This window comes from Oncorhynchus clarkii, chromosome 12 (assembly GCF_045791955.1).
Source record: "Oncorhynchus clarkii lewisi isolate Uvic-CL-2024 chromosome 12, UVic_Ocla_1.0, whole genome shotgun sequence".
NCBI lineage: Eukaryota > Metazoa > Chordata > Actinopteri > Salmoniformes > Salmonidae > Oncorhynchus > Oncorhynchus clarkii.
Window position 1 is genome coordinate 35,851,088 of NC_092158.1, and position 26,533 is coordinate 35,877,620.

Consider the following 26,533-nt stretch of genomic DNA (forward strand, 5'->3'; position numbering starts at 1 on the left):
TTCCTCCTTGCAAAACAGCTCGAGCTCAGTGAGGTTGGATGGAGAGCATTTGTGAACAGCAGTTTTCAGTTCTTTCCACAGATTCTCGATTGGATTCAGGTCTGGACTTTGACTTGGCCATTCTAACACCTGGATATGTTTATTTTTGAACCATTCCATTGTAGATTTTGCTTTATGTTTTGGATCATTGTCTTGTTGGAAGACAAATCTCCGTCCCAGTCTCAGGTCAGATTTGTGCAATATACGACTGATTGTTGTCCTATGGACAGAGTCTCCCACCTCAGCTGTAGATCTCTGCAGTTCATCCAGAGTGATCATGGGCCTCTTGGCTGCATCTCTGATCAGTCTTCTCCTTGTATGAGCTGAAAGTTTAGAGGAATGGCCAGGTCTTGGTAGATTTGCAGTGGTCTGATACTCCTTCCATTTCAATATTACAGTGCTCCTTGGGATGTTTAAAGCGTGGGAAATCTTTTTGTATCCAAATCCGGCTTTAAACTTCTTTACAACAGTATCTCGGACCTGCCTGGTGTGTTCCTTGTTCTTCATGATGCTCTCTGCGCTTTTAACGGACCTCTGAGACTATCACAGTGCAGGTGCATTTATACGGAGACTTGATTACACACAGGTGGATTGTATTTATCATCATTAGTCATTTAGGTCAACATTGGATCATTCAGAGATCCTCACTGAACTTCTGGAGAGAGTTTGCTGCACTGAAAGTAAAGGGGCTGAATAATTTTGCACGCCCAATTTTTCAGTTTTTGATTTGTTAAAAAAGTTTGAAATATCCAATAAATGTTGTTCCACTTCATGATTGTGTTCCACTTGTTGTTGATTCTTCACAAATAAATACAGTATTATATCTTTATGTTTGAAGCCTGAAATGTGGCAAAAGGTCGCAAAGTTCAAGGGGGCCGAATACTTTCGCAAGGCACTGTATATACATATTTTTATATATGATTTTTTTGTGTGGGTATGTATGTATTTATGTATGCATGTATGTGTGTGTATGTGTGTATGTATGTGTATATGTGTGTATTTGTGTATGTATGTGTATGTATGTGTATGTGTGTGTATGTGTATGTATGTGTATGTGTATATGTATGTATGTGTAGATATATATATATATATATATATATATACGTATGTATGTATGTATGTATATATATGTATGTATGTATATATATTTTAAAAAATGTTTTATATTTAAAAAAAATATATATTATTGGGGGGAACGTTTAATTTAGCAAATCCTTGTTCCGATCTCCTGACCCACAGTATGTAAAGGTACGGCTGACTATGTCGGTTGCGGATGGTTTATTTTTTTGACCGGCAGTGCTTAGAAATATAATCTTGTGAGGCTATATCTTGCTTATCTCTGGGATTGACCCAGGATGACGCTTAAATGCGCAATATGTTTAAGTTGCAACTTATTCTGTTTAGGTTTATTAGATGCTAACTGAACACTTTATTCGCGGGAGCCTCCTCAGTTCATATGTTAGTAGAAGTTCTAGGATAGTGAGAGGTGAACGTATAGTTGGGATTTTATTTTTGTTTTACCTCTTGTTCGAGGTCGCGCCGTGCTTCTTTGGCATCGGCCAGACAATGTGTTTATTATTTTTATTTTTCCTTTTTTTTCTCTCCTGTTTGTGCATGCCTGTTAAATGTGGGTTGATGGGGGGGGGTAAGTGTTGGGGAAATTAGGGGTACAGGGTGGGAAGTAAAGGTGCTTGCAGGGGGGAGGGGTGGGTTGGATACTGCTCGGGTGTAGGTGCTACATATGCTGATTGTGGTGGTTTGGTGCACTTTCTTACCTTTTTATCAAGTTACATGTTATGCAGGCCACCATAGGAACTACAAACGAGAGGAAGGCGGGGCTTACATTCACTTCCTGGAATGTCAAGGGTTTAAACGAACCAATTAAGAGAGGCAAGGTCCTAGCCCACTTGAAAGCACTCTCGTCTGATATTATATTTTTGCAAGAAACCCATCTGAAATATAACTCTCATAGCAGACTTAAGTGTAGGTGGGTGGGGCAAGTGTATCACTCTAGCTTCTCTGCCAAAACGAGAGGCACAGCGATTCTGGTACGGAAAGGAATTCCCTTTCAGATATCTCCCATACTAACCTGGTCATTGGAGGGGACCTTAACTGTGTGCTAGACCAATATTTGGATAGATCCTCTACCCGGCGAACCCCTACCTCCTATTCAAGCGAATTCTTGAATACCTACATAAAAAATTCTAACTTATTTGATATATGGAGGATCGCTAACCCTACGGGTAGGGAATACTCCTTTTACTCTCATGTTCACAATGTTTACACTCGAATTGACTAATTTTTGTTGGATGCTAGACTACTCCCCTATACCTGTAATGTGAGGTATATTATAATCTCGGACCACAGTCCACTCACCTTCTCCCTGAGATTGGGTGACATTGTACCAAACGAGAGGGTCTGGAGGTTGAATCCTCAGCTCCTCACAGAACCAACATTCTGTGAATATCTTAAAGACCAAATTACATTTTTCTTTGATACCAACGACAACACAGAGACTTCCCCAGCATTATTGTGGGAAACACTGAAGGCTTATCTGAGAGGCTGTATCATCTCCTTTCAGGCTGCCAGGAGTAGGCAAAACAGAGGAAAACTGGAAGAACTGGAGGGACAAATTCACTTACTGGATAGGGAGAATGCTAGCCATCCATCTATGGAGAAACATAAAAAAATGTCCTCTTTAAAATTGGAATATAATCAGATTCTCTCAGCTAAAATTGCTAAATCTTTTCTCTATGCCAAGCAAAAATATTTTGAGTTTGGTGACAAACCACACAAATTACTCGCCAGACAACTTCGAAAAAATGTGAGTGACCGAATGATTCACAAAGTTAAATCTGCATCTGGGGAATTACTCTCTTCCCCCAAAGACATCAATGACAGATTCCGGCAGTTTTATGAGACTCTATATACATCTAAAGCGGATCCTAACCCCTTAATTATGCAAACATTTTTGGAGGACTGTAATCTTCCTGCCCTGAACCAGGAAGATTCTAACTTCCTGAATAAGGAAATATCTCTTGATGAAATTCGAGAAACAATTAAATCTCTAAAGAGTGGCAAGACCCCGGGCCCAGATGGATACCCTGGTGAATTCTATAAAACATTCAGCAACATGCTCTCTCCCTACCTGCACAAAATGTTGGTTCAGGCCAATGAGGATGGAGCTCTCCCTTCTACTTTGGACGAAGCGTTCATTACAGTTATACATAAGAAGGGTAAAGATCCAGAAGAGGTAGGGTCATACAGACCAATATCTCTCCTTAGTACAGACCCAAAGATTTTAGCAATAACTCTTATGGCTGCGATCCCTGTACAGGGACCAAAATCAGCGGAAATTTCAGAGCGCCAACTGTAGTACTCGATAAAACTCAAACTTTCATTAAAACACACATGCAGGGTACTCAATTAAAGCTACACTCGTTGTGAATCTAGCCAACATGTCCGATTTGTAAAATGCTTTTCGACGAAAGCATGAGAAGCTATTATCTGATAGCATGCACCCCCCGAAATACCTGAACGAGACGCAAACAAAATAATTAGCGTAGCCGGCGCTACACAAAACACAGAAATAAAATATAAAACATTCATTACCTTTGACGAGCTTCTTTGTTGGCACTCCTATTTGTCCCATAAACATCACAATTGGGTCTTTTTCCCGATTAAATCCGTCAAAGTATACCCAAAATGTCGATTTATGAAGCCCGTCTGATCCAGGAAAAAGCGCCTTTCCAAAACGCAACGTCATTGTTTAAAATTACTAAAAGTTGCCTATAAACTTTTACAAATCACTTCAAACTACTTTTGTAAACCAACTTTAGGTATTAATAAACGTTAATAATCGATAAAATTGATCACGGGGTGATCTGTATTCGATAGCAGCAAGTCTTGAAATCATTGTCCATATTTTCCCTTTCATAACTTCCTTCGGTGGACCCCAAGACAGGAAGTGCCTATTCGTCATCACACCAAGGATAAACTACTAATAAAATGCCAGTACTGGCGACATCGTGTGGAAGCTGTAGGCATTGTAAACGGGTCTCTATCTATTTTCCCTTCCGTAGACAATACATAGACTGGCGGATGGATATTTTTTTTGTGTTTTTTGTGAAGTTTTCCTCTGGATTTTTACTCCTAAACACGTTCTGTTAAAGCCACAGACATGATTTAACCAGTTTTAGAGACTTCAGAGTGTTTTCTATCCACACATACTAATCATATGCATATACTATATTCCTGCCATGAGTAGCAGGACGTTGAAATGTTGCGCGATTTTTAACAAAAAACTGCGAAAATTCGCAGCATCTTAAACAGGTTAGCACTTTAATTGGCAAATTGGTCCTTTCGGATCAGACCGTCTTTATCCCTAACAGAAACTCATTCTTCAATCTCAGGCGCCTCTTCAATATTATGTATTCTCAGAGGTTACCCAACGTGGACCTTGCCGTCATATCTCTTGACGCCGAAAAGGCCTTTGACCAAGTTGAGTGGCCCTATCTATTCAAGGTCCTACAGAAATGTAATATTGGAGATGGGTTCCAGCTTTTATATAGGAACCCCTGTGCCAGAATACTCACTAACCAATCATTGTCGCCCCGATTTAACCTTTACAGGGGGACAATGCAGGGTTGTGCGCTGTTGCCAATGCTCTTTGCCCTAATTATCGAACCGCTCGCGCAGACGATTAGATCTCATGCAGCAATACACGGCTATAATACTAAAGATACTCTAAATAAGATTTCCCTATACGCAGATGACATCCTCCTCTATGTAACAGAACTCCAGGCTAGTATCCCAGCTATTCTTGATGTGATCCATTTGTTTGGTACCTTTGTATAATTGTATTCTTGTGTGTGTTTAATAAAAAATATTTGAAACAAGAAAGTACATCTTGTATAGCACTGCAATAGAGTCATCCTCCATATTTAGAGCAACGCTTATCTCTCTCTCTCTCTGTCTCTCTCTCTATCTCTAACCCTCTCTCTTTCTCTCAGGGTGGGTCAGTTGGAATTCTGATTGAGTGGAACTGTGATTTGGATAAGGACTACTCGCAGTGTAACCCAAAGTACAGCTTTACTCGTTTGGATATCAACTTAAACAGCACTGTCACGTCAGGCTACAACTTCAGGTACATCTTGACATGCATTAATAAGCAGATTGTACTTCAAGCAGATATAATAATCCATGCCCTCATTCTGAAAAGGTATTAGCTTCAACTAATAAGGCTTGAGCTCTCTCCAACTACTGCATTTAATCTCAGATCTATCTCTACCAGGCAGTTGTTGACATTTCTGTTCCAAACAGCTGATTTGTTTGTTTTCCAGATATGCCCGGTATTACAAAGATGAAGCTGGAGAGAGCTTCCGGACTTTATATAAAGTCTATGGGATTCGCTTTGATATCATGGTGAATGGACGGGTATGAGAGTGATTCTTGCTACACTTACTTGAATGTGTTGATATATTTCATATTACAGTCTGTCAGATCAAATGTTCTTTATTGTGTTTTTCAGGCTGGAAAATTCAACATCATTCCCACAGTAATAGCTATTGGGACTGGGTTCGCTATTATGGGCATGGTAATTTTTTAAAATAGATTTGTGTATTTATTTGTTTCCAATAGACATACTGGTCCCCCAAAATATATTCCTCTGGGATTCTATGTCATGTAGCATGGCCAGATTGGATGTTATCAAATTATTTTGATATATCACCACAAGAGAGCGATCCCCTGTCATTGTTCAATGAAAGAGTAATCTTCTTAATTCCAAATCAATCTCTAGCTCATATCCCCTTGCTTAGGCACTCCTGTAGATCTGAAACAATTGGGTAGGCCTAAGCAATATGCAGTGTTGGGGAGTAATGAACTACATGTAAATCAACTAGTAATTTAACTACATTTTGCAGTACCTTGGTGGTCGTTGAACTAAATCAAAGATTGCCTATTATATTGACAAGATATTCGGTGACCGCTCTAACAATAGAATACTCCTCAAAGATGGAAGTTATGCAGGAGGATGAGAGATCAGGTGGGACCATTCTAGCCGATGAGAGGGCAGATATGTGTGAATAACAGGTCATAGAGCTGGATAGAGGACTCATCTTTGTATCTGTGCCATTATAGCGTGACAGCATGGGCAGCGCCATTGAAGCTCTATTTTAAAGTAGTCAATTTTCTTCTTCATTGGCTGCTCGCTCCCAACTCATAGCAATCGCCACCCAGTTGTCTACTTTAAAATGGTGGAAGGCCTCAATAGCAATGTCCATGCTGAAATGGGTTATATCCATGATGAGTCCTCTATTTCTATAACAGGCACAACTCCGATATAGTCGTTTTATCAAAGTTGCCGAAATGCCATGTGCCTGCCTTCACTTATATTAGTGCATTCGTAACAACCTAACCATTACGAAACGTATATTCAATCAAATGAGCCCCACGTAACAAATCAGCAATACATTTTTTTTGTTGACCAAATTCGACACTGACTTCCATAAAAAAAATGTTGACAGATTTTGGGCCGAGTAAAACCAATCGCTTCGCCTTTTCCTCTCTGACTAAATTCAAATCTAAGTAGTGTTTTCAGTAGTTAATTACTTTTGTTATTGGAACTACACACCAAAAAATGGGTGAAGTAGGGAATCATTTCCTCTCGTTTTTGGCATTAGTCCTGCCTAATTCTCACTTGAGACATGTTTTTTGGTTTAATAGGCTAAATAACACATGTTAACAAAGTGATCTGTTCTGGCAATTTGTGGTCTATGAAATGTAAGATTTATATGAAAATTTTTCACCAAGTAGTTTGGATGAAGTGAACTACTTTTAAAAATTAACTTAGTTAAGTAAACTATATTTATCTTAAGGGCTTTATTGAGGGATTTATTTCTTAAGTAGCTTTATTGTATCTTAACTTCATCCAGTGTGAGGTAATTGGTAGTTTATTATGTTGTTAAAATATACTTTGAGTAGCTTCCCCAACACTGGCAAGATGACTACATTTTCTTTTGCCTATCTAATTCTGTCAGACCTACAGGAGTACCTTGGGTGTATAGGGGTTAATTTGGGATTCAGAAACCCTCTGCCCCCTTGTATAAGATTTTAGTGCCCTATTTTAGTCATATTATTTATCAGAGAAGACAGCTCTTTGAAGTCTGCTGTTTACATTCACAGGACACTTAGTGTTTTTTTGTTTTTGCTATGGCCTAAGAAGTTACCTCAAGCCTTATGTTTTTTGTTTGTTTTATTTATATCATACTGATTACTGTGATCTATTGTATGTCTTGACCTAAACCTGGGCTTTGTGTTTGTTTTTCGTTTCAGGGAAAATTTGCGTGCGATATGATATTCATCTACATGATGAGCACGAGTTCCTACTTCCGAGACAGGAAATTTGAGATTCTCAAGTAAGACACCATGACATGGTATTACTATTAAATAGAGAATTTACACTTTGTAGTTTAATCAATTAAAGTATGTATTTGAAGTCTGGGATTGCTTGCTCTGTAAAACATCCCTTTAACAGGAAAGAACGGATTAAGAAGCACAAAGAGAGTGCGAAGACAGTGGTGAACCGAGACACAAGAAAACACAGGACACATGCTGGGGAACAACATGAGCTCACCACACTCTCTACGAAAAAAGAGGAGAAACCAGAGCCCACCACTCAGGACACAGAGAAACAGGACCTTAAAACTGGGGAGAAAAAGGAGGTTCATATTCTCTCTCCGCGAACTGTGGGGCAACGGTATAATACTCACCCTCCACGACCACGACACTAACCAATTAATTCAGAGTGAGACACATTTTTATTTACCCTTTATTAACACAGGTTGGCCGATTGAGGTCAGAAGACTTGTTTTTCAAGGAAGACGTGAGACAAAGAAAGAGGTGCTGCTATCGTCAAGACGGCTAGACTGGGTCCTCTAGCAGGTGGAAAGGGAAATGAGGGTGGGTGAGGTGGTGATCCTGATGCCCACCCTCCTTCTTCTCTACCAGCGGAGGTTGCTGATGCTGACACTTGGCTTTGGTTTTCCAATGTCTCAAGAGTGATGTGTGTGCTGATTGGAAATGATGGTGACTGATAGGCTAGCAAAGAGAAATGGCAATGCTCTCCTCTCCTTACACTTTACTGGCGCAATGACAATGCAGATGTTCTACGTAGCGAGATATTTATCAAAGAGAAAAAGCACTATTGCATTTCTGTGGTATTATATTTGTTTAAGATGGAAGCATAATGCATCTGGTGTCAATTAGGCCATGCAATCATACCATGGTAGAGGAGGTTATGCTGGCTGTGGTGTTTCTTCACACCTAAAGAGACAGATTGTAGTATAATTAAATCCTTGTGAGTCATATTATGGAATTCCACATATCGTGAGATTAGGCCTACAATTGCTTTCTCACGTAATTGGAAAATAAACTGGGTGTGAGGTTGTCTATCATAAATACTTTGCATTTAATGTGATTACTTGTAATTTCCATCATGTATTGACTGGGGACTTATTTGTGAAGGAATGTAACTGTTTTTCTGAGTGATTTGTGATGTTTTTTTTGTGCTTCCCATGACTGTGTTTTTGTATTTAAAAAAAAATATATATATATATATATATTAGTGCATATCTATGTTGTACTATACAGGGCGCATTTGAAAAAGAGACCTAGATCTCAAAATGTCTTCCCTGTTAAAATAAAGGTCAAATAGAATATAAATGTCCTGTGACTAAAGGAGTGGTTTGTAATGTATTGGCTTGATATTCAAAACATTTTTGTATTGGTAATGCATTTTTATGGGCAATAGCCATACAAATATTTAGTATCAGGCCCATCACCCTGTAGCCTACTACTTATCACTATGTTTATAACCTAGATATGCTTATTATAAAACATGTCAACTGCTAGATGAGAACTTGGAAAATTCAGTTAGAATAGATGCAATAGAATAGAGCATAGAAACAATAACATACTGCAGCAGTTCAGTGCATGAGAGATATTTTATTAGTATACAAATAGAGTTGCTGACTTATGGGCATTAATATGGAGTTGCCCCCCCCCCCCCCCCCCCCCCCCCCCCCCCCTTTCACGTCTATAACAGCTCTTCTGGGAAGGCTTTCCACTAGACGTTGGAACATTGCTGCGGGGACCTGCTTCCATTCAGCCACAAGAGCATTAGTAAGGTCAGGCACCGATGTCGGGTGATTAGATCTGACTCGCAGTCGGCATTCCAATTCATCCCAAAGGTGTTCGATTTGGTTGAGGTCAGGGCTCTGTGCAGGGCAGTCAAATTCAATCCACACCAATCTCAACAAACCATTTCTGTTTGGACCGTGCACAGGGGGCATTGTCAAGCTGAAACAAGAAAGGGCCTTTCCCAAACTGTTGCCACAAAGTTCAAAGCACAGAATCATTAAGATTTCCCTTCACTGGAACTAAGGGGCCTAGCCCAAACCCCCCAAAACTATTATTACTCATCCACCAAACTTTACAGTTGGCACTATGCCTGTGTGCAGCTGCTCGGCCATGGAAACCCATTTCATGAAGCTCCCGGCAAACAGTTTGTGCTGATGTTGCTTCCGGAGGCAGTCTGGAACTCTGTAGTGAGTGTTGCAACTGAGGGCAGACGTGTTACAGCACTCAACGGTCCCGTTCTGTGAGCTTGTGTGGCCTACCACTTCACAGCTGAGCAGTTGTTGCTCCTAGACGTTTCCACTTCACAAAAACAGCACTTACAGTTGACCGGGGCAGCTCTAGCAGGGCAGAAATTTGACGAACTGACTTGTTGGAAAGGAGGCATCCTATGACAGAGCTACATTTAAAGTCACAGAGCTCTTCAGTAAGGCTATTCTACTGCTAATGTTTGTCTATGGAGATTCCATGGCTGTGTGCTCAGTTGTATACCTGTCAACAACGGGTGTGGCTGAAATTGCCAAATACACTAATTTGAAGGGGTGTCCACATACTTTTGCATATATATTGTACTTCACATAGCTGTATAAACAGTTAATCTAACATATTTCATCAATCACCTATATCTACAAACAGTGTGTGGGCAGTTAATATTCATTTCTCTGACATTAGGGTTAAAACCAAAATCATTCTGGTCAACTATATTAGTACACATGCACCATTCCGTAGAGGAAGGTCCAGAACAGGACGTAGGTAAAAAGACCTCCAACGAGCCCTCCTGTGAAGAGCATCCTCCGAGACTTGAAGCACTTGTTCCACCTGCGACTAGCCTTGAGGATTAAAAGAAGGGAGAGTAGAAACGAGGCGAGGAAATAGAAGATAAATCCGTACAGTCCTGTGAGCCCAAGGATGCCCGCTGTTGCCCCGGACAGAGCCGACACAGACGTCCGACAGTAGTCCAGCATGGCGGCGTTGCCCCTCACAGCGACCTCGCTGATGAACTGTGGTCCCTCTCGTTTTGCTACGATGACTGAGGACATGTCTGCACTTGATTTGATTGCCAACGTAAAAGCTGCTGCAAAAAAAAAATGCATTATTGATTACATGTTGCCTAATACTTTCATGATCTTGAACAAATTGTGAATCATTTGTCAATCTAGCCTATTTTGTTACTAACGAAAGTGCTAGCTAAATTGACATCTGGACTGTAGCTAGCTGGTAACTCACCGAATGAAAAAATAATATACAGTGCTTCGTTTACTTCACAAACACATCAAATGGACATCGTTTGTGACACGTAATATTCCTACAGAATGTATTTACTAACGGCTTCGCTGCTGGAATGTAATTACAGAAATAAAGCAAATTCAACCTAGCTAGCACAGCAGATGCGACCCGTCATTCTGAATCGGCCATTTTCTTGTGAAATGCATTCTGGGACATTTGTGTTTGTATCAACTGCTCGCTTTTTATGAAGTCAGTGGATGAATGTGTTCAGTTATCTACTTTTAATCACCCAAATATTTTATTTTATTAAATTACCTTCACATTTTGTGATATTTTTAAGACGTATTTGTTGTGACCTATGACCTTTGTAATGAACTTTGGTCTCTACGGTGACTGCCTGAGATCAAAATAGTAGAGCACTGTTTATAAACACTGCGCTCTGGATAAAACGTACAGTTATTAATTGGCTAAGGAGCCTAATGCTATCCGGGGAGCAACCATGGCGAAATATGTACTCGGCATAGACATAGGAACTACTTCAATCAAGGTCGTGTTACTTGATATTAACTCAAAAACAGTAACGGATAGCTTCTCTTTGCCAACCAAGGCATATATCGTCAGCGACGAAACGCATGTATGTGACAGGTGACAGGCACCTCTCTCTGAATCACCGCACATAATGAGCATTCACTCTTTCAAATGTACAGCCTTTTAAGCCTTTCAAGCTGGTGTGCATTTTTTATCTTAAATTGGTCGTAATCCTGTAATTTATAGACCTCTTCTTAACTATATATTATATTATTGGTTTTCCTTTGCAGACCAAAGAGCAGGACTCTGTACAAATCATAACGACTCTGAATGAGTGCATTGCCTCTCTGCCCATAGACAAGCTCCAGAATGTCAGTAGAATTGGGGTGTCTGGACAAATGCATGGGGTTGTATTCTGGAAAGCACAAACAGGTAAAACCATAAAGTGTGTCACCCACTATTATGTGGTATACATTTTTTATGTAGAAATCACAACACTTTATTCAAACAAGTCCTGTACCATCACTGTCTACCCTCAGGCTGTAATTGGTCAGGTGGAGACAGCCGCCACCACTTCAGCCCTAGAGACACCAGTCATCTAATCACCTGGCAGGATGGGCGCTGCAACAGTGATTTCCTGTCTACTCTTCCAAACCCAGACTCACATCTCAGCATAGCCACAGGCTTTGGTTGTGCCACTATCTTCTGGTACATGAAATACAGGTACATAGGCCTATTATATTATGCCTACATGACTTGGCTGATTTTGAGGAATAGGTTTACTTCATATACAGCCAGTCGACTCCTGATAAGTACACATGTAGGATAAGTGTATGTCTATTACACCCAGTTTACACTTATCCTATGTGCACTTATCAGGAGTTTACTCTATAGACTAATAGATTCAGAAAGCTTGTCATTATTCTTTTCACTGTGTGTTTGAATGCAGGCCGGAGTTCCTGTCTGACTTCATGGTGGCAGGAACCATCCATGACTATGTGGTGTCCATGCTGTGTGGCTTGGAGAGCTGTGTCATGACTGGCCAGAATGCAGCCAGCTGGGGCTACTTCAACACTGCCACCAACCAGTGGAACATAGACATGTGAACACAATATCCTGGCCTTCTTCCTCTTCTAGCACCAATTGTTTGCTTTTTAGTACAAAATATGTTATTACTAATATACTACATACTGAACATAATATGAATGCATGTGTTGTGTTGTGTGCTAGCTAACATGTACAGGTAACTGCCAAAATAGAGGAAACACAAGCATAAAGTGTCTTCTACGACAAATCCATAATTTGCTGTTTTGTAGATGGTGGTGGAAATCCTTGTCTTATAGGTGCCGCTCCAGAATCTCCCATAATTGTTCAATTGGGTTTACATCGTTTTCATGTTCATCAAACCATTCAGTGACCACTCATGTCCTGTGGATGGGTCATTGTCATTGTATGGGGTAGCCAAAATAATGGCCTGCCCAGCATTTTATTTAACTAGGCAAGTCAGTTAAGAACAAATTCTTATTTACAATGACCGCCTACCCCGGCCAAACCCGGACAACGTTGGGCCAATTGTGCGCCGCCCTATGGGACTACCAACCACGTCCGGTTGTGATACAGCCTGGAATCGAACCAGGGTCTGTAGCGACGCCTCGAACACTGAGATGCAGGGCCTTAGACCGCTGCGCCATGATGGGATGTTAATTGCTTAAAGGCCCAGTGCAATCAAAATCTAGATTTTTCTGTGTTTTGTATATACTTCCACACTATGGTGTTGGAAGAATACTGTGAAATTATGAAAATGATGATAATGCCCTTTTAGTGTAAGAGCTGTTTTAAAAGACTGCCTGTGGTGGTATGGAGTTTTTCCCTGCCTGGTGATATCACCATGTGATAAATTAGTCAATAGAACAAAAAGAAAGACTGTTCTAAACCTCTCTGCCAATAGCAGATAGTTTTCAGTTTCCCCTCCCCACTCAGACCACTCCTAGCAAAATTCTTGCTTGAGAAATTGCTCTTGCTAAAAAGCAATTTTATGTTCCTTTTTGACCATTTTGATCGAAAACAATCACAGGAAATTATTTATTGTTACATAGAAATTATTTGATATTGAGATAAAAACGTCTGCATAGGGACTTTAATCAACTCAATAACCACAACTCAAGTGTTTCCGTTATTTTGGCAGTTACCTGTATCTTTGTGTGTGTGTGTGTGTGTGCATGCTCTAGTCTGAAGGATGCTGGCTTTCCTGTGCACCTGCTCCCTGAGTGTGTGCCGTCTGGCTGCATGGCTGGTCAGACGTGCTGTGAGTGGCATGGCGTCCCTGCCAGCACACCTGTAGGGGCAGCCCTGGGGGACTTCCAGTGTTCTGTCTACTCCAGCATGACTGACAGGACGGAAGCAGGTGAAGTTTGGTGAAGAGGGGCAGTTTGACCTTTGAATGTCAATATTATTGCTGAATGAGGATTGAATAGGTGTAAGCTATATATGGTAACAGCTCGATTTTAAACTTTCCAATAGACTAGGTGGGAAATTCAGAATTCTGTGCTTACACCTATTCATCTTTCAGATCTACTGGAGTGCCTAAATGCTAATGATAGGAACTAGGGATTGATTAAGCTTTTGCTTTTGAAATTAAACTTTATCATTGATTATAATAAGGTAACTGTTTCTGTGCCTCTTTGCAGTTCTCAATATAAGCACTTCAGCCCAGCTGACCTATGCCATGCCACTTGACTTCACTCCGCCAAATATCCCTGATCCCACCTCTTCCATCTCCTACTTCCCTTACTTTGATGGCTCCTACTTGGCGGTGGCAGCATCACTCAATGGAGGGAACGTGATGGCCACTCTTGTAGGCATGCTGAGTGGCTGGATGAACGAGCTAGGTAAATTAATCCATAAACTTTAACCTACTGTCATTGACTTAGTCACAAACCCTGTACGTTTGTGTCACTTGCAGAAGGCATGTTAAGTCCATGAGAGCTACTTAGTCATTACACCTATTTCATCTTTTTACCTAATAGAGGTGGAAGTGAGCGACTCCAGCTTGTATGAGAAGCTGATCAGATGTGCCCTTGGAGTGGACAGTAGTGACCTGAGGGTTAGTCCTACCATCCTGGGGGAAAGACATGACCCGCTCAGCCTGGGCCAGGTGTCCAACATACACCCTTCCAACCTCTCCCTGGGCCACATGACCAGAGCGGTGTGCCGTGGTGTTCTGGACAATATCACCTCCATGATGCACCCGGTCTTCCTGCTGGAGGCCGGAGTGCAAAGGATCAAGGGCAGTGGGAGTGCCTTATCCCGTAACGCAGTACTCAGACAGGAAGCAGAAAGGGCGTTTCCTCTGCCTGTGGAATATGGACAGGATGTGGACTCAGCTGTGGGTGTGGCGATAGTCTTTCATGACAGAATGTGAGTTATGATTCACACAGAGGGACTATTTGTTTACTTGCATATTTGAATACTTGAATTGTATTTTTTCTGAATGGCTAACAGAGACTATTACAATAAACATCATGCTTATTTTACATTCCAGGGATATCCTCAGACATGTTTATTAATGAATACTATTGGAAATTCATAGTGCAATCTCCAATCAAGATGATGTCTCACATTTATAGTATGAACTAAAAGTTCAATTAGGCCTATAGTAAGTGGTAATTGGTAATGTATAGTTAACTACAGTAAAAAAAAGTACTTTATTAATGTTTGCATTAGTGCACTTGAAATTTCAACTAAAACATTGTTCTGCTACTGCTAGCTTACATATCAGTGTTATTAGTAATAATTACTTAGGTAAGATTTTAGTATTGATAATGATTGTAACTGTTTTTACTTAATGATTCAATTGTTATGTAAATAAATAAATACTAAATCTTGTTGATGCCTCTAACTATATATCAGTCTATTCTTATCAGCAGAGGTTTTCTGACCACAATATTAGTCACAGGAACAGACTCACCAACAACAAAGTATGTTGGTAGATCTGAGAAAAGGCAGACTCTCGGGAAGCTCTGCAAAGTGGTTCTGAAAGAAAGAAGAACTGAATGTTATATGTCATATAACATGTGATGAGACATTCAAAACAATAAGTAAGTAAAGAATCATCTGATAATATGTATTTTTTTTAACCTTTATTTAACTAGGCAAGTCAGTTAAGAACAAATTCTTATTTTCAATGACGGGCTAGGAACAGTGGGTTAACTGCCTTGTTGAGGGGCAGAACGACAGATTTTGTACCTTGTCAACTCGGGGATTCGATCTTGCAACCTTTCAGTTACTAGTCCAACGCCCTAACCACTAGGCTACACTGCTACACTGATACCTTAAAAAAAAGGTAGGGCCGTGGATAAGAAAACCAGTCTGTATCTGGTGTGACCAACATTTACCAACATGTTGGTGGATATTGGTGGGAACTGGAACACGCTGTCGTACACGTTGATCCAGAGCATCCTCAATGGTTGACATGTCTGGTGCGTACAGTATGCAGGCCATGGAAGAACTGGGAAATTTTCAGCTTACAGAAATTGTGTACAGATCCTTGCGACACGGGACTGTGCATTATCTTGCTGAAACATGATATGATGGCGGTGGATGAATGGCATGACAATGGATCTCAGTATCTCATCATGGTGTCTTTGTGCATTACAATTGCCATCAATAAAATGAAATTGTGTTTGTTGTCCGTAGCTTATGCCTGCCTATACCCTAACCCCACCAGCATCATGAGGTTCTTATCAGAAACCCTCTCATCCACACGACGCCATACATGCTGTCTGCCATCTGTCCAGTACAGTTGAAACGAGGATTCATCCGTGAAGGGCACGCTTCTCCAGCATGTCAGTGGCCATTGAAGGTGAGCGTTTTCCCACTGAAGTCTATGCCGAACTGCAGTCAGGTCAAGACCCTGGTGAGGAGAACGAGCATACAGACGAGCTTCCCTGAGACAGTTTCTGACAGTTTGTGCAAATTTTGGTCTCAGACGATCGCGCAGGTGAAGAAGCCGGATGTGGAGGTCCTGGGTTGGTGGGGTTACATGTGGTCTGCGGTTGTGAGACCAGTTTGACGTACTGCCAAATTCTCTAAAACGAACATTACTGTTCATTAATGAACATTACTGGCAACAGTTCTGGTGGACATTCCTGCAGTCAGCATGTCAATTGCACGCTCCCTCAAAACTTGTGGCACATTTTAGAGTGGCCTTTTATTGTCCCCAGCACAAGGTGCATCTGTGCAATGATCATACTGTTTAATCAGCTTCTTGATATGCAACACCTAACAGGTGGATGGATTATTTTTTCAAATAAAAAATGCTCACTAACTGGGATGTAAAACAGAGAAATAAGCTTTTTGTGCGTATGGAAAATTTCTGGGATCTTTTATTTCAGTTCATGAAACACTTTTACTTTTATGTTGCGTTTATATTTTTTGGTTCAGTGTAGATTAATCATCTACTTTTGTGTTATTACATTGTTTTGACGTATACAAAGTATTCAAGAAGATAGATGCCTGTGCCTCTAACTAACTAGACAGTACCATTAGGTCTTATAGGGACATTAGAAAACCTCTGGTCAGTTGTGCAAAATGTTGTAGGCTACTAAATGTGTGAAGTAATGAGAAGGGGATGATGTTTTGGCTAAGCATTTGCAACATAATGTTGTACAACAAGGGGCAAATCAGGACACTGAAATTAACTTTTGAAGCAGAGATTGTGAAATGCTGAATTAGCTAATTTTACCTTGCCATCCAACTTTGAGGATTTACTAACAATGTTGGTCCAACACCTTATCAACTATCAAATCAAATCAAATGTATTTATATAGCCCTTCGTACATCAGCTGATATCTCAAAGTGCTGTACAGAAACCCAGCCTAAAACCCCAAACAGCAAGCAATGCAGGTGTAGAATCACGGTGGCTAGGAAAAACTCCCTAGAAAGGCCAAAACCTAGGAAGAAACCTAGAGAGGAACCAGGCTATGTGGGGTGGCCAGTCCTCTTCTGGCTGTGCCGGGTGGTGATTATAACAGAACATTGCCAAGATGTTCAAATGTTCATAAATGACCAGCATGGTCAAATAATAATAATCACAGGCAGAACAGTTGAAACTGGAGCAGCAGCACGGCCAAGTGGACTGGGGACAGCAAGGAGTCATCATGTCAGGTAGTCCTGAGGCATGGTCCTAGGGCTCAGGTCCTCCGAGAGAGAGAGAAAGAAAGAGAGAAAGAGAGAATTAGAGAGAGAGCATACTTAAATTCACACAGGACACCGGATAGGACAGGAGAAGTACTCCAGATATAACAAACTGACCCTAGCCCGCCGACACATAAACTACTGCAGCATAAATACTGGAGGCTGAGACAGGAGGGGTCAGGAGACACTGTGGCCCCATTCGATGACACCCCCGGACAGGGCCAAACAGGAAGGATATAACCCCACCCACTTTGCCAAAGCACAGCCCCCACACCACTAGAGGGATATCTTCAACCACCAACTTACCATCCTGAGACAAGGCAGAGTATAGCCCACAAAAATCTCCGCCACGGCACAACCCAAGGGGATGTGGTGTTCTATGTTTTTATCAATAGGGATACAGTATGTATACATATGGTGCTTATGCATAAACAAGAGCCAATGGCTAAGCTGATGTCCATTTACTTTTTAATACAATGTTAACAACATACCTTTACAATAAATCTGTTATTTGTCAACTTTCATAACAATTAGCTAAGATCCTTTGTGCATCTCCTGGTCACTATCATTGCTGTCGCAGCTGTGCTACAGAGGCCGGGTCAATAACCCCAAGGGTCAGCCATGTAGCCTTTTAAGCTCTCAGAGCAGAGCTCTCTCTGGTGGTAATGTACTCTTATACTCTCTGATACTCCCTGCGTGTGCGTATGAATCTCACTACTACTCACAGTTGTAATGAGTAAGATTCATACACCCTCTGCTTGTAGAGGTTGAAATGTCTTGTGGTTGTGGATTTAAGACCTTTATTTAATATAAAGATGATATGATGGACAGAGACATAAAAGAAAATGTGATCCAACAGACCACTCAGTGAAATGCTCTTTATACTGGCACGGAAGGAATGAATTAATTTCTGTATAAGTACACAGTTATCTGTATGTTAGATCCCAGATGGTTTCATGTCCTTGTTTGAATGATTGGACCATAAGTAGGTGTTGATGATGGCTTTCATTTGTTTTGTTTATGTGAGAAGCTTTCAGTTCTTCTATTGCTTTAATTGAAATGTAGGAGAGTTTTTAAAACTGTAAACATTCACTTCAGTCAACATGTTGTGCATGAGATCACTGAGAGAAACTACTATGTAGGCTACCAGTAGATACCATGAAGATAACCAAATCACAATTTCTCACTGTTTGGCATTGCATGCGCATTATTAATTACACGTGTCTGAAACTGCAATTCTAAAATGTATTGTTTCCATGACGATACATGATGTCATTGTCTACAAGTCTAGTCGTTTTTAAACAAGGCCTGCACAAGAGGACAATTCAAATGTACACAGTTACAGACAGACTGTATCAGAGCAGATTAAAAAGCACAACAACTAGATTACTTAGCCTGAATTTCAGCTATACTGCAGTTAATGTGATGTCTATTAAAATGAGAAAATCAATAATGTTTTCAAGTGAGAAACATAATATACATTGTGGTGAGGGAGATGTCATTGTTGACAAGCTGCAGTTGGTAGAAGCTGTAGATTTGTTTTTGTATATATTTTTATTAGTAGGGAGGGGTTGGTAATCATATTTTTTTTTGTCTGAGAGGAAGCCATCTTGAGCCCCAATGGGTCCAGCAGCATTATGAGACAAGTAGATGAGGATCCGAAAAGTAGATCAAGTGACGGCAAAATGGCCACATCAATTATGCATACAGACATGATCTCATAGAGTGGATAAGAGTCTTTGTTCACATGCACACTGTTTTACGCTGAGTGAGTGTGGTGCCATGCAAATGGACACGAGGGACACATTAGTTTTACAATAATGTATCAGCAGAATAGCAATATGTTGCTAAAAAAACAAATGTGTCTAATGTTGTGCATTATATGATTTGTTTTCAGCATGCTGTAGCCTCTAAAACACAGTTATGTAGATTTGTCTCAATTATGTGGTTTAATCAAGGGTATCAACCTGAAATATTTGATGAGAATGAGATGGATATAGATGTGCTGGGTTATAAATGGGGAAGGACACGTGGTTGAATTATGGTCCTGACTTCTTTCTGATCTTCCACATGTGATGTTCACCTCATTGTGGACAGAGAAAAACTTTACAGTTTCACTCTGAATCACCCCTTCCTCTTTTTTAAGGCATGTTGAGGGAAATAATAACAAAACAAGTCGTTCACGCCATCCTCCCTGGGAGTGTCACGCCCTGACCTTAGAGAGCCTTGTTTATTCTCTATTTGGTTAGGTCAGGGTGTGACTTGGGTGGGCAAATCTATGTCTCTATTTCTTTGTTGGCCTAGTATGGTTCCCAATCAGAGGCAGCTGTTTATCGTTGTCTCTGATTGGGGATCATACTTAGGCAGCCCTTTTTCCCACCTTAGATTGTGGGATCTTGTTTTTGCATTGTTGCTGTCTAGCCCTGCAGAACGTTGAATTCGGTTTTGTATTTTGTTGTTTTGTCGGTGTTCAGTATTTAAAATCATGAACACTTTCCACGCTGCGCTTTGGTCTCATTCATCTAACGACAGACGTAACAGGGAGAAATAATTTAAATCCCCATAGTAATTATTAATTCTGATCAATTTAATTTGGAGATGTACGAGATTATTAACCATGTGTCTCAGTAAATGCTGTCCTAATTTTAAACTGAACTGAACTGGGAATATTTTTTCTGTCATTTGAGTAAAGAATGGGTTTAAGGCCTGGTTAAAGTTTTCTATTACAGTTGTAATGGGGAAGTACTAATAAATAACCAGCTTTGTTAGCCATCTGGGGGTGAAACATCACATATCTTAAAGCTGGTGTATTCAGAGGTCAACTCTCCTACCATGTTTCAGAGTATCTATGAACATTTTACGGCACCTTTTAGATAAATGTAAGAAATCATTTTTGGTCATATGTAAATTCAATGTCAAGTTATTAAAATGTGTATGACCAAACAATATTTGACCAGGTCAAAACTTAGGAAGAGAACCATGAATGCAGTCCCTCACTGCATTACAATGTAATTCAATTAGATTTGGTAAATCCTCTCAGGGGATTTATAACATACTGAACACACTGTATTTACATGAATGTGATGTGTTATCATTGTATCGTCTCTTCCAGACCATCGGTGTGAGGAGTCATTATGAGCAAGGCAATGGACCTAGAGTACCCTACCTTCTCTCTGGAGACAGTTGACAGGAAGAATGATGAGAGGGCACAGAGCAGACAGGTGAAGAAGCCTGACCACCATGGACTCAGACTAACAGGAGGAACTGGAGAAGGCCATACCAAAGATAAGATTCAATCTCAACTTTGACAAGTGAGACGTGCCATTCACTGAACATAATAACACACACTGTGCTGTATGGGGACAATTGGTGTTTATAGCCATATTGTAGTAACACTAATAACAGTTTTAACACTGTTTGAGAGGACACACCTGTCTTCCTCAGGGGGAAGGATTTGTTAATCAGAAGCTCATTTACGATATCATTAGAATAAGGCCTTTTGTTTTAAAGCTCTTTTGGGCAAGACCATGTGTATTTTGTTTTCTAATTGAAAGATAAATGCTTTCCCAATACTAAAGTCTAACATGTTTCTTTGTAGGAAAATAAAAGGTTTGGAGGAGAACAAAGAGGAGGGGGCGCTGTTTGAGGCTGTGTCCACTGGGAATGTCATGAAGCTTGAGGGTCTGGTTCAGTACCTGCATCAGTCCATGAAGAAGCTCTCCAACACTGAGTGTTAGGCAGACTGTGTATTATATTCTGTAGTATTGTATAATGTTTGCATTTTAGGATACCATTGTACATTAGTACTTTACAGCTTCATGTCCACACCCCGGCTACACTATAACCTTAACCCTAGCCATTACCCTAACCCTATCTTCATGTCCACATCCCAGTTCAACCCTAACCTCAACCCTAACCCTAGAGTGGTTATAAATTGTACTTATAGCTGTAACCTTAGCCTTAACCCTATCCCTAACCCAAGTAAAGTGTAAGTACAATGTAAGAATGAGTTATTACAATATTTGTTACACTGTGATTACACAGTTATAAGGGCCCTGTAATGTAACGCAGGTAGCCTAGTGGTTAAGAGTGTTGGGCCAGTAACTGAAAGTTTGCTGGTTCGAATCCCTGGACAGACTAGGTGAACAATCTGCCGGAGTGCCCCTGAGTAGGGCACTTAACCTTAATTGCTCCTGTAAATCGCTCTGGATAACAGCGCCTGCTAAGTGACAAAAAAAATGAACGTAAATGGATAATATTTTTAGTCTGTGTATTCTTTTATACTCCATTCTTTCACCTCCGGCTCTCCTAGATCAATCGTATGGTAAAAACACCCTGCTGAAGGCTCTACTGAATCTGAGAGACGGCAGAAATAACGCAATTACATTTCTCCTTGACATCTCAAAGAAGATGGGGGACATCAAATAATTTATAAATGTAGCATACACCGACAGCTATTACAAAGGTGAACTTTCATATAACCAGAATTATCATTACTTGATGTTGTTCATCTATTCTACACCATGCTTCTGACAACTCCGTTTTATGTACACAGCCCTCAACCAATGTAATATAAAAATACAGACATGTTAGTTTATGTGTAAGGCCATGCATTTTCTGACTGTCTATCCTTTCTTTCTCTGTATCATTCAGGGCAAACAGCCCTTCATATTGCCATTGAGAGAAGGAGCGCCTATTCTGTTCAGCTATTGATCAAGGAAGGAGCAGAAGTCCATGCCGAAGCCTGTGGGAAATTCTTCCAGCCTCATGATCTACTCAGCTTCTACTGTAGTTTGGTGAGTATGTCAGTATCACTGAGCCTTGAACAGTGCCCTCCTCTGGTAGGTTTGCAACAGACTTTCCTGCTTGTCAGACCTCTAGTCATTCCTCTGAGAGAATAATAATTCCCTTGTTTATGACTTAGGGAATTGCATGAAAGTGTTTTGTGAAACATTACAGAAAGTGTGTTTGCATATCCAGAAAATACAATTGTCACTGTTGTGGTGGGTAGAGTGATGGAAAATACATTAAAGTGAGGGAAATGTGTTTCCAGGTGAGCTGACTCTGCTCCTGGCTGTTTGCACCAACCAGTCTGAGGTAGATGACTTCCTGCTGGAGAACTCCTACCATTGGGTGGATGTGAGAGAGAGGGACTCCCTGGGTAACATGGTGCTGCATGCCCTGGTGGTGGTGTCAACTGATAACACACCAGAGAACACGGACTTCATCACCTCCATGTACGACTACATCACCTCACCACTGCTGCTCCCCTGCACCCCAGGTGGAGGCTGGAGGACTTGGACAACAACCATGGCCTGACGCCTATAAAACTGTCTGCCAAGTTTGGCAAGATCAGGGTAAGGAACGTGTCTGATATGGAGTAATGTTGTATGGTTGTTCGGCCCACTACTCTATGTAGACCTACTGGAGAACAGATCAACAGTTTGTTGTTTACAAATAAAGCCATCTGATCTTTAATGTAATATTTTGTTCATGTTAGACATCAGAAGAAAATACATTGTTCCTCCATATGTGTTTATGATAATGTGCTACATCTTTCCATTACGTGTTGGCCAATTGTTATATTCTTCCTCTAGCTGTTTGAGAACATGATGCATCATGAGTTTCATGAGAGGGAGACCAGACACCTGTCCCGTAAATTCATTGAGTGGGTGTACAGACCTGTCCCTTCCTCCCTGGACGATTTGGCCTCACTGTGACTCCTAGGAGAAGAATTCTGCCCTGGAGATTGTCTACAGCGTTAATATAATAAGGATCAAATCATTAGCCCCATTTGGTGCTACAATGCATCCGTTGTCCTGATCTTGTTCACATGTATCTACACTGTGTCTGCATTTTGACCAGATTTCCTGATCCCTCCCTGCATGCAAATTATTTCAGAAATATTCTTTCAAAATAATATGTATTTATTTAAAGACACATATTGATGGCCTGAGAAAATGGTGCCTCCTGTCAATGATTTAAGAGGGCTGGATATTGATTATTTAAATGGTTTCACTGTTCAGCTCCGTCTACACACAATGTGCCTGACTACATTTGGAGGTGGTCAGGAAGATCAGATCACAATGCATCTTTTAATCGTCTAAACCTGTCTAGAAAAGTTAGCACCAGGTTTAAATGTTAGCACCAGGTTTAAATGGGGCTCTAAATGCCATCTCCTGTCGTTGTGCCCTTGAGAAAGGCACTCAACCCTTATCTGCTCCAGGGGTGCTGCGCGGTGGTTGACCCTGTGCTCCAACCTCTCTGTGGGTGTGTCTCGGGGGTACGTGTACTGTAAGAAAATGCATTTCAAGAGAAAGAGAGACCAAAGGTAAGACCTACTTGCATCAAAGTGTGATTCTACCCACTGGGCACAGATGTCAATTCAACATCTATTCCACATTGGTTCAACTTAATTTAATTGAAATGACGTGGAAACAACGTTGATTCAACCAATGTGTGCCCAGTGGGTAGTAGTATCCATTTTATTTTAGAATCGCCATGTGATGCTCAAAATTGAGCCTCTGAACTGGAGGAGTGGGACAAGTTCGCTGCTCAGATGTTTTTCTTAACCGCCTACAAGAGGAAGAAGGGAACGGTGAGGTCTTTCTGCATGATCACAATAAGATACATTATTCTAGCATTATTCTAGCTGAAACTGAGCAACTCAGTTTGGATCCAGGCGAACATCATGCAGGAGATCAAATCAGTGTTGCCAAAGTGCTGTCCATAGAAACAATTTTCACTTCAGCTCAATTTCTCTCACTCTCTGATATCCAGCCACCTTTTACTCTGGAGCATACCAGACAGTAATTCCTGAGTCTAGCGGGTCAACTTTTTACAGCAGTAGAAGCCTTTCACTTATTCCCAGGAGGGGTGTGTGCATGTGTGATGTGTGATTTTACATACTGTATGTGTGAAAGCCATCCTAAGCCATGCCATGTGTGGCTAGGAAATTAGTGTTTCATACTGTAAGTGTCTGTAAGGGATTTCCTCCTCTTCTTCCGAAGAGGAGAGGCGAAAAGGATCGGAGGACCAATATGCGGCGTCGTAAGTGTCCATGGTTCTTTTAATAAGAAATAGTACACATGAACAACTGAATACAAAAAACAATAAACGTGGAATGACCGAAACCCAAAACAGTACCGTGTGGTGAAAAACACAGACAAGGAAACAAACACCCACACACACACAGTGAAACCCAGGCTACCTAAGTATGATTCTCAATCAGAGACAACTAATGATACCTGCCTCTGATTGAGAACCATACTAGGCCAAAACATAGAAATCCCCAAATTATAGAAAAACAAACATAGACTGCCCACCCCAACTCACGCCCTGACCATACTAAATAATGACAAAACAAAGGAAATAAAGGTCAGAACGTGACAGTGTCAGAGGTTATTTTTTGGAGTGAGTGATAAAACTCGAGTTCAAGTTGACTTTGTATGTAGTTTTCTGCAGACGATCTTCCTGTCCTCCTCTGTGCTGTACTGCTGTGGTGGAGTACCTGGGGTTCTTTGTGCTGTGTCTGTCTCTCAGCCGGGTCACCCTGTGCTACTTCTCCAGGGGATACGGACACATAGGCATCTACAGTGTTATGATAAAGAAGGTATAATGGATACCAGGGCCTGTTTTCACAAAGACTCTGAGAGTAAGAGTGCTGATTTAGGATCACTTGCCTTTTAGATCATATTGAATAAAATGATATGGACAGGGGGGGGGACCTGATCCTAGATCAGCAGTCCTGGACAGGTCCTGGTCACACTCCTATAGAGAAGCTATAGGATTCATTGCCACAGGGTATTTACAATAAATGTATGATTGGGACAACATTGGTGTCGTGACCCAGCTGTAGTAATAATCCACAGTTCCTTTGATACTCTCTTTTTTACTATGTCTTCTTTTTCCTTTGCAGATGATCCTAAGTGATATCTTGCGCTTTCTCTTTGTCTACCTTGTCTTCTGCTTTGGTTTTTCAGCAGGTATTTCATTTCTCTTCTGTCACTTTTGTATGCAGGGACACAGAAACACAGCCCGTCAGTGGCTCATGAATTCAAAATGAATATGTTTATTCTTCCAACACCATCAAAGGACCTATCAAAATTGTAGATGACAGTTCCCTCGTACAATGACACTTCTAAAACACTGAAAACATGAGACAGTATAAACCAACAATATGATTTATATTAAAAAACAACTGTCAATGGACCGTAATAACGCATTCTCGGTCCCTCCACAGCAGTGGTGTTACAGACTTTGGTTTTTCCATTTATATTTTGAGGTTGGATGTGGTGTCACCTCATTAGCCAGTAGGTGTTACACCTGTGCTGGTTTGTCCATCTCATTAATCGGAAGGTGTTTCACCTGTGCTGGCACATGTGATATTTAAGAGTGACTGGCCCGGTGCTCCACTTGTCTTAAGAGATGTGGAGGGTTAACACCTTTAGTTGGCTCTCCCAATTTGATTTCTAGAAAAACAATCCTTTATCTGATTTCCCCTGTTTTCATTTTGCTCCACCTTTTGGTTTGCGTCCTGCCTTTAAGTTTGGTGTAGGTTTTTCATTTTGTTTGTCTCTGTAGCGTGCTTAATTCTTCATTTATGGGGATTTATTTGCCACCTGCAGAGAGTTGACAGACTGGTTGCAGTGTCAGCTCTTATGCACCTTCTCCCAAGCAGTGGCAATTTTAGCATGTACATCTTGGTGGGGTAAAAAAAAAGGTGGGATTCATGCCAGCAAAGCCACTGCACAACACTAAACAATACATTAATTGCACTATACCACTGCTACACCTGGCTATCAGCGGAACCTTGTCTGGTAGCGAAACAGTTCATTCAGCCTCATTGACTGCCTTTACAAAAACAGCTGATATGTCTGACTTGCTTAAACAAATGTGGTTTCTACTGACTATTGAGATGTACAAACTATGACATAAGGGGACAACAAGCGGAGAAGAGGCAATCCGTAATTTCCATTAACATTGAGTGAGCTAGGAAGGACGCAGTCAATATAACTATTTGTGAAACACTTTTGAAATGTACAGCGACAGAATTCAGAACATGGGCCGTACTTAGTGTTCTCCCTGTACACCAGGTCAGAACCGTAAGATAAAAAAAGGGGGCACA

General features: G+C 40.8%; 2 protein-coding genes and 1 pseudogene across 4 annotated transcripts in view; all 3 read left to right on the plus strand.

Annotated features, from left to right (window-relative positions):
* LOC139423116 (P2X purinoceptor 5-like) overlaps positions 1-8,752 on the plus strand; it is a 28,737-nt gene extending 19,985 nt beyond the window's left edge. Inside the window, exons 8-13 of one of the 2 annotated variants that reach the window (XM_071174784.1) lie at positions 5,052-5,185; positions 5,382-5,475; positions 5,570-5,635; positions 7,375-7,457; positions 7,577-7,798; positions 7,883-8,752. In XM_071174784.1, the coding sequence (XP_071030885.1) occupies positions 5,052-5,185; positions 5,382-5,475; positions 5,570-5,635; positions 7,375-7,457; positions 7,577-7,798; positions 7,883-7,895 (612 nt within the window). In that variant the 3' untranslated portion in view covers positions 7,896-8,752. Of the gene's footprint in view, positions 1-5,051; positions 5,186-5,381; positions 5,476-5,569; positions 5,636-7,374; positions 7,458-7,576 lie in introns of both variants that reach the window. The other variant, XM_071174783.1, reaches the window with a different exon arrangement.
* Positions 8,753-11,072: 2,320 nt separating this feature from the next.
* Positions 11,073-14,906, plus strand: LOC139423118 (sedoheptulokinase-like). Of its 2 annotated transcripts, none has more exons than XM_071174785.1 (8): positions 11,073-11,317; positions 11,502-11,643; positions 11,724-11,934; positions 12,161-12,313; positions 13,440-13,615; positions 13,899-14,099; positions 14,238-14,628; positions 14,753-14,906. In XM_071174785.1, exons 1-8 carry the CDS (start codon positions 11,183-11,185, stop codon positions 14,775-14,777), a joined length of 1,434 nt encoding a protein of 477 aa, XP_071030886.1. In that variant the 5' UTR covers positions 11,073-11,182; the 3' UTR covers positions 14,778-14,906. The 2 variants fall into 2 exon arrangements, with proteins under 2 accessions (XP_071030886.1, XP_071030887.1); XM_071174786.1 differs by having other exon boundaries at positions 11,075-11,317; positions 11,751-11,934.
* A 1,040-nt stretch (positions 14,907-15,946) lies between these two features.
* LOC139422455 (transient receptor potential cation channel subfamily V member 1-like) overlaps positions 15,947-26,533 on the plus strand; it is a 46,963-nt pseudogene continuing 36,376 nt past the window's right edge.